General features: G+C 41.6%; 1 protein-coding gene across 1 annotated transcript in view; it reads left to right on the top strand.

The window, feature by feature from the left end:
- Window positions 1-4,727: 4,727 nt before the first annotated feature.
- The window catches only part of LOC119719910 (THO complex subunit 3-like), a 65,663-nt gene continuing 54,895 nt past the window's right edge, over window positions 4,728-15,495 (top strand). The window contains exons 1-3 of the mRNA XM_038189382.1: window positions 4,728-4,937; window positions 8,471-8,627; window positions 11,327-11,531. Of these exons, the coding sequence (XP_038045310.1) occupies window positions 4,758-4,937; window positions 8,471-8,627; window positions 11,327-11,531 (542 nt within the window). The 5' untranslated portion in view covers window positions 4,728-4,757. The remainder of the gene's footprint in view (window positions 4,938-8,470; window positions 8,628-11,326; window positions 11,532-15,495) is intronic.

A 15,495-nucleotide genomic window follows, 5' to 3' on the forward strand; every position in this document is an offset into this window, starting at 1 on the left:
AGACCTCCAGGTATGCGCGGGCCAAGGCCCTCCGAGGGGCAGTCAAGTGAAAAATAATACACACAGAGAGAAACTCGGCACAAAGTTGGAGCGTGTATCGCATTTTCTCCACGAGATTTGGGTCTACAGACTTCAAACTTGCTGGAGGTTGTTGCCAAAATAACAAGCTATCCATCCATGTATAATGTTTGGGGACTTTGTACAGGGCACATGTCAACAAGTTGAGACATAGACCTCCAGGTATGCGCGGGCCAAGGCCCTCCGAGGGGCAGTCAAGTGAAAAATAATACACACAGAGAGAAACTCGGCACAAAGTTGGAGCGTGTATCGCATTTTCTCCACGAGATTTGGGTCTACAGACTTCAAACTTGCTGGAGGTTGTTGCCAAAATAACAAGCTATCCATCCATGTATAATGTTTGGGGACTTTGTACAGGGCACATGTCAACAAGTTGAGACATAGACCTCCAGGTATGCGCGGGCCAAGGCCCTCCGAGGGGCAGTCAAGTGAAAAATAATACACACAGAGAGAAACTCGGCACAAAGTTGGAGCGTGTATCGCATTTTCTCCACGAGATTTGGGTCTACAGACTTGAAACTTGCTGGAGGGTTGTTGCCAAAATAACAAGCTTTCCATCCATGTAAAATGTTTGGGGACTTTGTACAGGGCACATGTCAGCAAGTTGAGACATAGACCTCCAGGTATGCGCGGGCCAAGGCCCTCCGAGGGGCAGTCAAGTGAAAAATAATACACACAGAGAGAAACTCGGCACAAAGTTGGAGCGTGTATCGCATTTTCTCCACGAGATTTGGTCTACAGACTTGAAACTTGCTGGAGGTTGTTGCCAAAATAACAAGCTTTCCATCCATGTATAATGTTTGGGGACTTTGTACAGGGCACATGCCAGCAAGTTGAGACATAGACCTCCAGGTATGCGCGGGCCAAGGCCTCCGAGGGGCAGTCAAGTGAAAAATAATACAACAGAGAGAAACTCGGCACAAAGTTGGAGCGTGTATCGCCTTTCTCCACGAGATTTGGGTCTACAGACTTGAAACTTGCTGGAGGTTGTTGCCCCAATAACAAGCTCCATCCATGTAAAATGTTGGGGACTTTGTACAGGCACATGGAGCAAGTTGAGACAAGAACCTCCAGGTATGCGCGGGCCAAGGCCCTCCGAGGGCAGTCAAGTGAAAAATAATACACACAGAGAGAAACTCGGCCAAAGTTGGAGCGTGTATCGCATTTTCTCCACGAGATTTGGGTCTACAGACTTGAAACTTGCTGGAGGTGTTGCCCCAATAACAAGCTTTCCATCCATGTAAAATGTTTGGGGACTTTGTACAGGGCACATGCCAGCAAGTTGAGACATAGACCTCCAGGTATGCGCGGGCCAAGGCCCTCCGAGGGGCAGTCAAGTGAAAAATAATACACACAGAGAGAAATCGGCACAAAGTTGGAGCGTGTATCGCATTTTCTCCACGAGATTTGGGTCTACAGACTTCAAACTTGCTGGAGGTTGTTGCCCCAATAAAAGGGGGAAATCGAACTCCAACGGCATGCTGCTCCTGAGGCCTCTGTGCCAGAACGACCTGACCATCACATACACCCTCTTCGGGCAAGCAGACAAGAACCAAGCAACTTGGATGCATCAGGTCATAACAGTAAACAAACATTAGGTAACTGGCCAAAAAGTGGTCCGTTATCCGATTTTCTCCACGGGATTGGGTCTACAGACTTGTTCACTTTGTTGGGGTGGTACCTGATTGACATGCATCTGCCCAAGTGGGATGCACGAGACTTCAGAACCAGGGCATGCGAGGAGCCGAGTGCTGGAGACCGAGACCGCCTGGTAGGTCGATGCGCGCTGCACATCGCCCCCGATCAGCAGAAGTGAAAGGTTTACACACAGAGAGATCCTGATCTGCGCACCGCTTCGGACCAGTGTACCGATTTCCCCTCCAGGATAGGTTTAGGGCTATAGGGTAAGGATTTGGAACTCGGGGAACATATTCTTGTAACACGCTTTTGCGAAACAACACATTGATCAAATAGTAGTTTACTTAGCATTATTCATGGTCTTACATTGAAGGAGAATGATCATTGAAACATATCATTTTCATCAAGGAGATGGGTATTATAAGTGGGATCCGATGGGGAAGTTATGGTGAAAAATTGAATTAACTACACATGAACAAACTACAACTTAAAAAAAAAAACGTCAAAGGAATCCCACACATTTTTTTCAGGGATGGGTTCTCATTTATTGTTTTCAGGTGACATTTAAACATTGTTCTAGACCAAGTATTATCAGCCAAACCAAAGTTTTGGCTAGTCAATAAAAAGAAAATTCTTCTCAAAATCAGCTGCTTGATGTTTGACGTGCACATGTAGTCACGTCTTCCGATCAGGAAAGTTTGACTTTGTTCATTTTTATCAGATGCTCCGTTTATCTAACTCAAATCGTTCAACTTTTACTTAAGCCCAATACGACCTGCTCATTTAAAAAATAAGAGCTACTTTATTTGGAGATAGATTCTTCATTGTGGTGAAAAAAAGTGGGTTTTTTTTTACATTTTAAAACATACTTTCAACTAAAAACGGATGCTTAAAAATCTGAGTGAAACGGCCGAGTACTTAAAACCAATCACATTTGAATCTTGTTTCCATATGAACAATTTTAGAGAAGTAGTTGAACTGGTTGGATTACCTCATCCCATCCCCTCAATATTCTAAATTTATCATCTGATTTATTTTATTCGGTCTTTCATTTATTCTTTTATTTTCTTAATTCATTTCTTGATGTACTCGTCTTTTTAAAGGTTTTTTTTCTTCCACGTTTACCTACCTGCCGTAAGCGGCGCCCTTCCCAAATAGCCCCCCCCCCATTTAATGACGTCATCGTGTTTCACAGCTCACATACCCAACAAGGATAGTGTCCTTAGAAAGTGTCCTTTCTAAGTTCTTCCCCCCCCCCCCCTTACCTACCTACATGTATACTAAAGCTAGTTGTTATTAATCCCGGCCGTAGCGCGGTAAACGATATCCTCGCTAGCGTTATGCATGCGGTGCTAAGTACAGCGCGAACAGCGACCTCACACGGCCACCATTTCTATGCAAATCAGTTGGACCCAATCTAGCTAGATTGGGTCCAACCTCGTACCCAGGGTGTCGAACAGTACGCGCCCATCACTACCTGCTCTCTCACCCTGGTATTGGATCATTTGCATGTGCAAGATTTTTGAACACGTATGCAAATTAGGAGTAGTCTGGTGCCTGCCTGTGCGTTACACTTGCGTTTGTTTTTGTATGCGGTGTCTGGGGTAAAAACAGAGTCAATTCGTTGCAGCGAGCATGGCGTGAGTTACGAAAACATGATTTAATTTTAATTAAACTGTTACGATCTTAACGAGACAACATGCAGTATCACATTTCATATTAATATTAACAAACTGGAAAGGAAATGAATATTTTTGAAAAGGCGTAGACGAATGATCGCGAAAACACGTACTGCACGTTGTGAATAATAACACCAAGTACACGATATAAATCCATTTCTTGCCAATTGCGGTATCGAATCAGGATGCAGGAGGGATGTTTCCTATCCAGGGTTTACTATTGGAAACAACGTTGGAAATAAAGTAAGCACTGGGGACGAGGTTGGATTGGGTCCAACTGATTTGCATAAAAATAGTGGCCGCGTGAGGTCGCTGTTCGCGCTGTATTTTTAATGCACAGCATGCATAGACATGACAGTGACTGCATGCATAGCGCTAGCGAAGATATCGTTTACCGCGTTACGGCCGGATGAATAACAACTTGCGCCTTGACCAAGGCTAACATTACCTGCACGTTTTGAATAACAACACCAAGTACACGATAAATCCATTTCTAGCCAATTGAGGTATCGAATCAGGATACAGGAAGAAAGTTTCCTATCCAGGGTTTACTATTGGAAACGAGGTTGGAAATAAAGTAAGCACTGGGGACGAGGTTGTACCAACCTGCGCGCGAGCCATGCTCCTAGTGACCGTTCTAGCCGATTTTCGGCTAACTTTGACAGATTTTTGTTAAAAAATGAGTTCGACAGAAATCAGTTGGACCCAATCTAGCTAATTTCTGGCAAAATTCTGCAAGAAGGTTATTTTGACAGAAAAACAGCAAATTTGCCCCCAAAAATGGTACATTTGTTTACAAAACATTCAATCTTTTCAAACAAAACCTTGCAAAATAGGACAGGTTGCCTGATCTAGGTGCTGAGGTTCATCAGGAACTGGATTTCGTCTAGCCCGACTGCGTCTGGCCGTACTACTATCGCAAGCTCTGCACTACCATGGAGGAAGGAATTAATTCCTTCCTCCATGGTACTACAGAGCTTGCGATAGTACTGTACGGCCAGACGCGGTCGGGCTAGATTTCGTCGTGATCGACACAACCACGTTTTGCCTGAAATTTACGTAATTTCCTATTATCTTGATGTGGCTATAGATTGTTTCTAATGTAATTTGAATATTCATTAAGGCAATATTACAACATCTGCTTGTGATTTAAAGTGTTTATAGTGTATTTCGAGTAAATTTGGCAGATTTTTGATCCATGTGACAATTTTTGATCCATCTGGAAGATTTTTGAAGTGCATTTAGCAGAATTTAGTCATGACCTTACGGTCACCCAGGCCATGCTCTAACTTACTAAAAATCAAAGCGCCGCAAGCGGCGCTATATATAGGATCTTTGCTAAAAATACTAAGGGGAAAAAAAATGGCTTCGTACTTCGACGAAATTCAAAAATATTTTCAGCACCACAACCGGACAAAAGAATTGAATGGAAACCATACCGCCAAAGTACATTCCGTTGGGTGGAGCTGTGATGGTCGTCTTCTTGCGTCAGGATCTTTCGACAAAACAGTTAGCGTGTTCCTTTTGGAGAGAGACCGAATGGTTGGTTTTCCGATACTGCGACGACAGCCCTATTCAAAAACGGTGGCGTCCGGAAATTGGGCACAAATCGGCGGAGCGTTCCCTAGCCCCATAAATGTGGCCAATTTAATGCGACTACCTCTGTAAATAAAGACCACACTTGGAACATGTACAAAACTAGCTTGAGTAACTCCAGCTGACATGCTCATATTCTACTTCTGAAATTAGAAGGCTTCCTCCGTCTGCCTTCTGAGAGTGAGGGCCTTAGTCTTAGAATTCGGGGGTCAGCACTCTCACTGACTCTATGGCTTTTGGAAATGCCCTTTGATAGACGAAATACCTTTGTCTTAAATTCCACTTTTTGAAACACAAATCCACCAAGGGTGGAAAATCTGAGTTTTTACCCACCAGCCTCGCGTCTCCGATCTGACGAATGTAAGGTTATGTTCATTTGTGGTTTACGTACTTTGCGCGTGTGCTGATCTTCGCGTGACCTCAGCAGGTCAACTCTACATTCGGCTCGACCATTTGGGATGGAGGGGAGATTGTATGCTTTGCATCGCGAAACAGTACATCATGATGCGCGGGCGTGGTCAGACGGGCCAATCACGAGGCCACGTGCATGACGTGTTAAATTCTGCAGATAATTTGGAATCGCACTTACGATCTGGACATGAGGAGTGCCCGGAGCGTCAGTGCGATACCAAATTATCCGCAGCATTTATCACGTGGTCTCGTGATTGGCCCGTCTGACGCCGCCCGCGCATCATGATGTATTATATAAACGACATATAGATTCTTGTCATTTGATTGGTGGAACTCACATCACGTGGCATTCGTTATTGCTCCCATTCATGCCGCGGCTCAAAAAGTACTATCCGCCCATAGGGAATGGGAAATACTATTCAACAGTTAGGATCATGACGCGGTATTTGTGTGCAAATGCATGCTGGTGTGCGCGTTCAGCGTTGCGAGTAGTGTGTATTGTTCCAAAGAGCCAGCGCTACAGCGTTGGGTTCAAACGTTTTCGTGAAGGGGTGGTTTTGGAAGAGAGAAATACATTTTCCTCCAGTTTTGTATTGAAAAAAAGTTCAAATATATCAAATGACAAGGATATATGTCAGTTATATAAAACAAATATTGAGTGGCTTTTAATTGTGAAATGGGAGGAATATTATCGCTCGATAAAATCTGGACTTTTCCAAATCACTCGGCTTCGCCTCGTGAAATGGAAAACTCCAGATTTTTACCTTGCGATAATATTCCTCCCATTCCACGCTGAGCCACTCAATATTTGTATACTGTTTCGCGATGCAAAGCATACAATCTCCCCTCCATCCCAAATGGTCGAGCCGAATGTAGAGTTAACCTGCTGAGGTCACGCGCAGATCAGCACACGCGCAACGGACGTAAACACACACATGAACATAACCTTGCATTCGTCAGATCGGAGACGCGAGGCTGGTGAGTAAAAACTCAGATTTTCCACCCAAAAAATTGTCCCATGATCCAAATGTCAAATGCGTGAAAATATTTCAGAGTTATGGATCAACAAGCTCAATTTTTGGGTGGATTTGTGTTTCAAAAAGTGGAATTTCAGACAAAGGTATTTCGTCTATCAAAGGGCATTTCCAAAAGCCGTAGAGTGCTGACCCCCGAATTGTACGGCTCTCAGAAGGCAGACGGAGGAAGCCTTTTGATTTCAGAAATACTCATATTCATTCACATGTAGCGGTGGAGACATAACCTATTCGTTAGAGTGTGGTAGCAAGAGACCCTAAAATGGCGATCGTGTAGTGTAGGGACTGGTTTCTATAAGGGAACAAAATCCACTTTAAAATTATTGGACCTACCAAAGTAGTTGGTGACATTCTCAATAAACAGGTACATGTATGTCATAGATAGAGGGCAGGATTTGATTTTTGAGGGAAATTTGGGGGTAAAATGACGATGACAGCGCGGCGACAACACGCGACCCGATGACGATCATCGCGCGATGTAACGTGAGCACGCACGGCTCACTAAATCGCAAGGCACAAACCGCGCAGGAAAATCGTGATTTCTACCCCAAGAATCTGTTCAGAATTGCAAAACGGGTGTCATTTAGGAGTGAGAAAAGCCTGCTTTTGATTGTAAAGGTGACTTTTGAGCAAGCAAAATATTTTTGACTCGAATTGATCAAAACAATACAGAGGCCCCACACTTCACGATCGCCCCTAAAATAATGGCCTCTCTCAAAAATTGTCCATTTTCTCCTCTAATATCCCACCCCAGATTTCATTTACATACCTCATACATTCAGCAGTCATTCACAAAGCTAATGATCAACTTGAAACAGACCACAAAAAAACAAATGTGAAAAATCTTGACGATTTCGGTGGCTTGTACGAAAAAAAAAGGCCGGTTCCAATGGCTGTCGTCCATTTTGTTCTGTCAATTATGTAAATGCATGCATCACGTGATGACATCGAAAAAAATCTGGACGCGCGGTGTGTGTGGGTACCACACCGCTTTCAGACGCCGCAAGTGGGTTCAGTTTTCGTCTGGTGCGTTGTCGCGGAAAGCAAGACAACGAGAATGCTTTCCACGACAACGCACCAAAATTGAACTTCGCGATAACTACTGTGCAATTCGATGTCGCGGTGACGATAAACATGTGAGTAATGCTAGCTCAATGCAGCGATGACTGGTTCCTGCCATGCCGCGCAGGGGCCAATTGAGAAGGCACGATGAAAATGCGGTAACCAGTCTGTGCATGGCCATGCGCACTGTCAACTGGTCAGTCAGATTCGACATCGTAAAAATGTCAAGAAAACACAAATGGATCTCTTTTGTCTGTGTTTGCAATTTTTGTGTTCAAGAGTTCATTTTGAGATGGCACTACTCGTATTTGGAGTGATACAATGCAGCTTGTTCCCCAAAAATTGTCCACCGTAAAAACGAGGTCTGTTGCCCGCTGGCCACACAATGCATTCACGCATTACGGAATTCTGGCTTGTTTCCCGTCTTGAATAGCGTTGTGCATTATGGTTTGCACGACCTGAATTTTCCATTATTTTGTAAGAATTATCGAACGTAAATATTTTGACAATAATTAAGGTAGCTTTTATTCACTTTTTGTGGAATTTTTTTTGTATAGCTTTCATAGTGCAATGGAAATAGTTCAGGCTAAAACTGTGCATATATACCCCATTCAATTAGCATAAAAAAATTTTGCCAAATTTTTTTTCCGACCGACCCTATTTTTGAAAGGCATGTAATCGGAAGCAGAAGTTTTTTTTTTGGCCTTAGCTAGTAATGGTCAAGCAGATCACATACTAGGAGTTTCTGATCATTTCTTTAAATCATTAGTTAGATATCATGGTTTAATTGGCTCTGTTACTGACATTACACTGCCTTTTAAAAAGCTAAAATTGCCGACATGCAGAACTTCTTTTAAAAAATAGGAGGCGCTATTTGGGTTTCCATTTGTTTTGACTCGCCCTTTATGAATTGTTGTTATTATTTATCAGTAGTTTATTTGTAAGTGATTACAGATTTCTATTTTCCCACAGTCAAGAGAAGCTACATATCGTGGTCACACAGACAGCGTAGATCAACTGTGTTGGCATCCATTTCATCCAGAGCTTTTTGTTACAGCATCTGGTGATAAGACTATCAGAATATGGGATGCAAGAGCCAACAAGACAGTAGCAACAGTCAACACAAAAGGTAATTACAAAAGCTGTATGTACGTGTATTCGCTGTGTCAGCTTCATGTCCATTACCACGGTGAAACCCTGATCCGTCGTACAAAGCCTGCAGTGCATACTGTACGTCTCGGTGACTGCTCTATGTTCCAACACCCCTATATTCCGACAACCAGCACATAAGATTGTGTACTCCCGATTAGGGTTAGGGTTGGGAATAGGAATATGTGCAGTCGGAACATGGGGGTGTCAGAACATAGGGGTGTCGGAAAATAGAGGCGTAACCCGTACACTCTACTGTACATGCACACCCACTGTCCCATGTGGAAGTCACAGTAGCAACTTCAGGTTCTGCGGCTATGAAAATGATAATGATAAATCGAAAGGGATCTGATTGGCCATTGATTTTTTAAAAACATGCGTGGGTTGCGTCTCGCATGTGCCGTTACCAAATCAGCAACATTTGATCTATGTTGTGATTGGCAGTTGAGAAACAAATATTCTTAGATGGACAATTTGCATACCAGATCCACAGCCAGACATTCAAACAATAGCGCTAATAGTAACAGGCACCACAGGGTTCTAGCCAGGCATACAATATGATATTGGGCCGATACGCTTTGAAAAAAATTCCCAATAGGCTTGAAGAGTTAGATGATACGCAATCGTTACGCTTCAGATTTTTGCGGTGACTTCTTTCTCGAAGAAGTTGATAAGTTTGGTAGTGAAAAAGGACGTGTTCCTGACAAAATAAGATTTGAGCACTCAAGGCAGACAGCATGCGGTGTGTTGCTCTCTCAAATGATGCGCCGGGAAAATTTGGTCGTAATTCGCCTTTTTGGGCCAGCTTCGCCGACCTGGCATGCCTACCGGCCCGGCACACCATCAGCCTGTGGCATAGGAAGCAATTCCCGGTGTATATTTCTTATCATCACCATCCCTGTCAATCCCGTCATGGCCAGGGTACGTTGTACATTGTGCCGTTCACCACCTACCCCTAACTTCTCCATTAAATTTTGAAGAATTTTATTTTTATCACTTTTTGTGGCCATTTTTTGGAAAGAATGTAGTATCCAGATGCCACTTTTTTGGTTGTGTAACATTACTAAGTCTGTGGATAGTTAGTGCATTTTCAAAGTACATTGTATTTTCTGACAAAATTAAAAATGTTTTTCAGTCCCAGATTCATGTTGTTTCAATATTTTTGCAATGACTGACCTTCATTGAGATAATACATACATGTATCATACGATAAAAAAAAAGTGGCATTAGGTTGCAACATTCTTTCCCCATTTTTCACTCACACTTAACCATAACCCCCTAAGAGTTCATTTGGAGTACAGTACCACATACTACAAAGTACTACAAAAATTATGTACATGTATGCAGGTACCCAAATACTAGAAAATCCTATGAGTGCTGTGCTCACTTATATGCTAAAGTACTGCATACTACAGTTTACTACTAGTAGTATTTTGTAGCGTTAGGTGCGGTTAGGGTTAATAAAATAATATTGATAATGAAAACTAAAATGGTCAACTAATGACAAAACGTTCACGAGTAGGTTGACAAACATAAAAAATATCCCATATCTGGAACCGATTCCTGACATCAATGGTCGGGTACTTGGGTAACTGGTTCCAATGTACATCTCTAGCCAATATCTAGATACATTTAAATTTCAAGTAGAGATGGGTCATTCCATAAATTTGGGGTCCAACTTTGTTTCCTGTTTCGGTTTATTTTACAAAGATTTACATGTATTCAGAACACATTTTTTAACCTACGTGTAACCTCCAGGGTGTATGATAAATTATTCAGGTGTGAGATTTGTCAGGATTTTTCCTGATTTCAGGATTTTTTTGTCAGGATTTGTCCCCTGATTTCAGGATTTGTCCCCTGATTTCAGGATTTGTTGTCAGGACTTTTTCTGATTTCAGGATTTGTTGTCAGGATTTTTCCCTGATTTCAGAATTTTTGTCAGGATTTTTCCCTGATTTCAGGATTTTTTTGTAAGGACTTTCCCTGATTTCAGGATTTTTTATCAGGATTTTCCCATCTTTCATTGATGTAAGGATTTTTGTCATGGATTTTTCCCTGATTTCAGGATTTTTGTCAGGACATTTCCTGATTTCAGGAGTGTTTTGTCAGGATTTACCCTGATTTCAGGATTTTTTGTCAGGATTTTTCCCTGATATCAGGAATTTTTGTGAGGACCTCTTGATTTCAGGATTTGTTGTCAGGACTTTTCCTGATTTCAGGATTTGTTGTCAGGACATTTCAGGATTTTTATCTTAGAGTCCTTTGGAAATCCCGAATTCCTTAAGTTTTACCATAACTTACGTATCTTAAACGTTCATGTGGAACATATACATGTACCGTCTACACTTCTTTGCCCTTGGGTCCTCAGTGACCCCCAAACCATCCACTTAATTTCTGTGGATTTTTCATTTGCCCCGATCTCACCCCTGATTAGAGTTTGAGAATTCAGAGTTAGGGTTAATGCCTTCTATCTCCATGATCTCCAAGAGTGATCACCTGAAGCAAAGTATGGGAAATTAGACAGGTCACGTGTAACAGGGACCACACAAACATCAATCTTGTGGATCCTGGATTTTATGTATCACTAAACATGAGTGTTTTTATTATTATTTAGTATTTATGTTCACCTTGTAATATTCATTAAATATTTATTTTCAATTCTGAAAAAAAAAAATGTAGGTGAAAACATAAATATTTGCTGGAGTCCGGATGGGCAAACAATTGCTGTTGGAAACAAAGAAGATCTTGTGACCTTTGTGGATGCCAGGTCACATCGTGTCAAGACAGAAGAACAGTTCAAGTTTGAAGTCAATGAAATTTCATGGAACAATGAGAATGACCTGTTTTTCCTGACAAATGGACATGGATGTATTAATGTATTAAGGTAAGCCTGCATGTTACATTTACTATTCTTCCTCTTTTGTTATAGGTAATCATTCTGATTTAAGATTATTTTGGAGTACAGTCAGCAAGCTTTAGTAACACACACACAGCTAAACACACAGCAGCTTTCATAATACCGTACATGTACATACCAGACATTGTAAATCTATTGTCACTGGCCATGAACTTAATTCCTAGAGTGTAAAACAAAACAGATCATACAAATGTTGCAGTCCAGGGGCCATATTCATGAAACCTTACTAAGCCTAGTTGGTTACTAATTAGGCATGTAGTTGCTTACTAAGCCTAGTTGGAAAATATTTGGTATTCATGAATCATTGCTAACGCTAGTTACATTCTAAGTTTCTTACTAAAATTAGTGTAGATTCAGGGCAACTCTAAGTCACTAGTTAGCAACTATATCATTGTTTGTGGCTCTCCCCCTCCGGTTGCCTTCTTGGACTTGCTCATACTTGACAGGCATTCTCTTGACTCGGAGTTTAATGTGGATAATCTAATTTGAAATCATCCAATGATCTTTCAACCTGTGGAAATCTTGCAAGGTGCTGGCTGAGAATAGCTGCCCATGCATCTTTCTTTTTCTTGTTGGTGTTTGCATCCTTATGCTTAGCATCAATAATATCTTTTTTCAATATCTTTAATTCCTCATACTTGCCTGTCATAAAGGGTTCTCTTCTTGAGAATAATTTGCCTTCCTTGCCCTTTTGCTTTATATGCAATTGCTAGAGAATTTGATGTTGATTTACTTACTTGCAGTACACTCTACCACATATAGGCCTTGGTCACTTTATTCCTTCTTTTTTTGGCTAATCCACGCAAGGGCTGGACATGGATAAGCCTAATACACTTGTCACACTATTGTATCTGTTGTCATCACATTCCACACATGCCCACTCCACCCACAAGCACCCAATTCCAGTTACTCCCATATGCAACTTAACAGTCCTAGTATGTAACTAGTAATTTAGCAAGGTTCTTCTAAGGTTTCATGAACAACAATTTAGTTGTCAACTACACAGTAGACCACTAGGCATTTTAGTATCCTACTAAGGCCTAGTTGGCTGCTAATTTAGTAAGGTTTCATGAATATGGGCCCAGGCCAACAATGTCATTTCTTCTGCAAAATCATGTTACCAAAGATTCCTGATTGCCCCAAAATTAAGTAGATCAAGATCTGGCATTACTGTTGATGCTGAGCTATTCGTCAATGAGGTAATAAATTCTCCCCAAACTTGCTTGATATTGATGATCTTAATATGGAGGATGACACTTTGCTGGTGCCCATTGCATGAGAACATGGCCTCATTCTTGGTGTCTAAAACAAATGTACCATTTTTTATGCCCCGCGGCGAAGCCGAAGGGGCATACTGTTTCCGCCTTGTCCTTCCGTGGGTGGGTGTGTGGGTGGTGTGGGTGGGTGTGTGGGTGGGTGTGTGGGTGGGTGGGTGTGTGTGTGTGTCCGGACAAATCTTGTCAGCGCGATAACTTGAGAAATACTTAACATATGAACTTCAAATTTGGTTTGTGGATTGTTCTTGGTAATCCTTAGAAGCCTTTTGCATTTGGGGCCAAAAGGCCAAAGGTCAAGTTCACAGTGGCTAAAACAATAGAAATCTTGTCAGCGCGATAACTGGAGAAATACTTAACATATGAACTTCAAATTTGGTTTGTGGATTGTTCTTGGTAATCCTAAGAAGCCTTTTGCATTTGGGGCCAAAAGGCCAAAGGTCAAGTTCACAGTGGCTAAAACAATAGAAATCTTGTCAGCGCCATAACTTGAGAAATAATTAACATATGAACTTCAAATTTGGTTTGTGGATTGTTCTTGGTAATCCTAAGAAGCCTTTTGCATTTGGGGCCAAAAGGCCAAAGGTCAAGTTCACAGTGGCTAAAACAATAGAAATCTTGTCAGCGCGATAACTTGAGAAATACTTTACATGTGAACTTCAAATTTGGTTTGTGGATTGTTTTTGGCAATCCTAAGAAGCCTTTTGCATTTGGGGCCAAAAGGCCTAAGGTCAAGTTCACAGTGGCTAAAACAATAGAAATCTTGTCAGCGCGATAACTTGAGAAATACTTTACATGTGAACTTCAAATTTGGTTTGTGGATTGTTCTTGGCAATCCTAAGAAGCCTATTGCATTTGGGGCCAAAAGGTCAAGGGTCAAGTTCACAGTGGCTAAAACAATAGAAATCTTGTCAGCGCGATAACTTGAGAAATACTTAACATATGAACTTCAAATTTGGTTTGTGGATTGTTCTTGGTAATCCTAAGAAGCCTATTGAATTTGGGGCCAAAAGGTCAAGGGTCAAGTTCACAGTGGCTAAAACAATAGAAATCATTTATTTATTCTGAGATTATAGGGATTAGGGATTAATTCATATAAAACCTACAGAAGACACTAATGCTGTCAATGAATGTTCCATGTGACCAAGGTACATGTAAGTTGATGTTAAAAGAGTGGTGTTATGTCATGGGAACTGTCACCGTTGCGGGGCATTTGTGTTTGTAAACACACCTGACTTGTTTTAATGTTAGCTAGATTTGTTGGTGGACAAACACAGGACTGTTTCGGCATCTTTTTGTGTGACATGTGACATGTAAAGTTTCAAGTATTTAGTTTCATCCAGGAAGGATGTGTTGTTCTTAAATTAGGTTTTGCCCTTCACCGACGTTTAAACACTGTATACTCAGTGTGTTACATGTACCTCCCAAGTGAAAGATGGAAAAAAATCACTCGGGTGGGACTCGAACCCACGAACTCCTGCTTTCTAGTGCAGATGTCTTACCACTCGACCACCGAGCTAACGGGATCGGTTGGCAGATTCGAACCAGCCAACCGAAGGGGTCATGTGATTTTGCATGTAATAATAAAAATGAAGACCATGGATAAATTCTATCCACTGCAAACGTCAAGTTCAGGTTTCTCATGGTTGATTTTATTTTGATTTTCAAAGATTAAATCTTTTAATAATTAATGTGATGTCACGTGACCCAAGATGACATCATCGTGACGTTGCTTCAATTTCATCTACAACACATCCTGGTCTCGGTACATACATGTACCAACTTTCAACCCCATCGGACCTGTAGCACTTCAATGACATCAAATTTCACAAAGAATTCCCTGAATGTCATTTTGAATTTTTTTTTTTTTCTTCGGAAATGATCACTTTCTCCGATGTCTACATATAGAGCAAATTGCAGTCTTGTGTGCAGGTGCACAAGAGCCAAACTATATATCAGTAGTGGTTGGCTGTTTCGGCAATCAGCCGATACCGGCTTTTTTGTTCCTTAAGATTTTTTTTTGAGACTCCTGTCCATAGCATTTGAACACGTTTTCATCGTAGAAGGCACTTGGGCACTAAAATCAATCCAATTGCCTGTATACACGGCACACACTTAGACCAGCATCTGAAGATGTGTGCCAAACATTTACGTCATAATGATGTCATCACGAGTCACGTGACATCACATTTATGCATATTTTGAAGGCCTACAGGTATATCTCTAGAACTACAGGTCCGATTGGCTTCAAAGAGGTTAGCACCTAGACTGGGATGTTATAGATGAAAAATGAAGTGATGTCATCATGGGTCATGTGACAAAAGCTGTGAACTTCTTTTCAACGATGTATGCTCTGGCTAAGTTGTTAACCAGACATCATAAAATGTTACAGCACCCTCTAAAGGCAGGTTGAAAAATGTTTAAAATGAATAATCAGTTGATGAGTGTGGCGAAGTTGCTGAAATCAGTTTTACAGAGATGCCAACATACACGATTTGGGCGTAGCAAAAGCATTGCGATCGTTTAGAGGTTTCTTACCACCAGGTTCGAGCGGCGAGCCGCGAGCTGCGACTGACTATTTGACAACCACTAGTCGATTTTCCATGGTAACCTATGCGCGAAATACATATTGGGTACCAGGCAAAATCGACCAGTGG

Source organism: Patiria miniata, unplaced genomic scaffold, assembly GCF_015706575.1.
Source record: "Patiria miniata isolate m_02_andy unplaced genomic scaffold, ASM1570657v1 HiC_scaffold_9, whole genome shotgun sequence".
NCBI classification, from domain to species: domain Eukaryota; kingdom Metazoa; phylum Echinodermata; class Asteroidea; order Valvatida; family Asterinidae; genus Patiria; species Patiria miniata.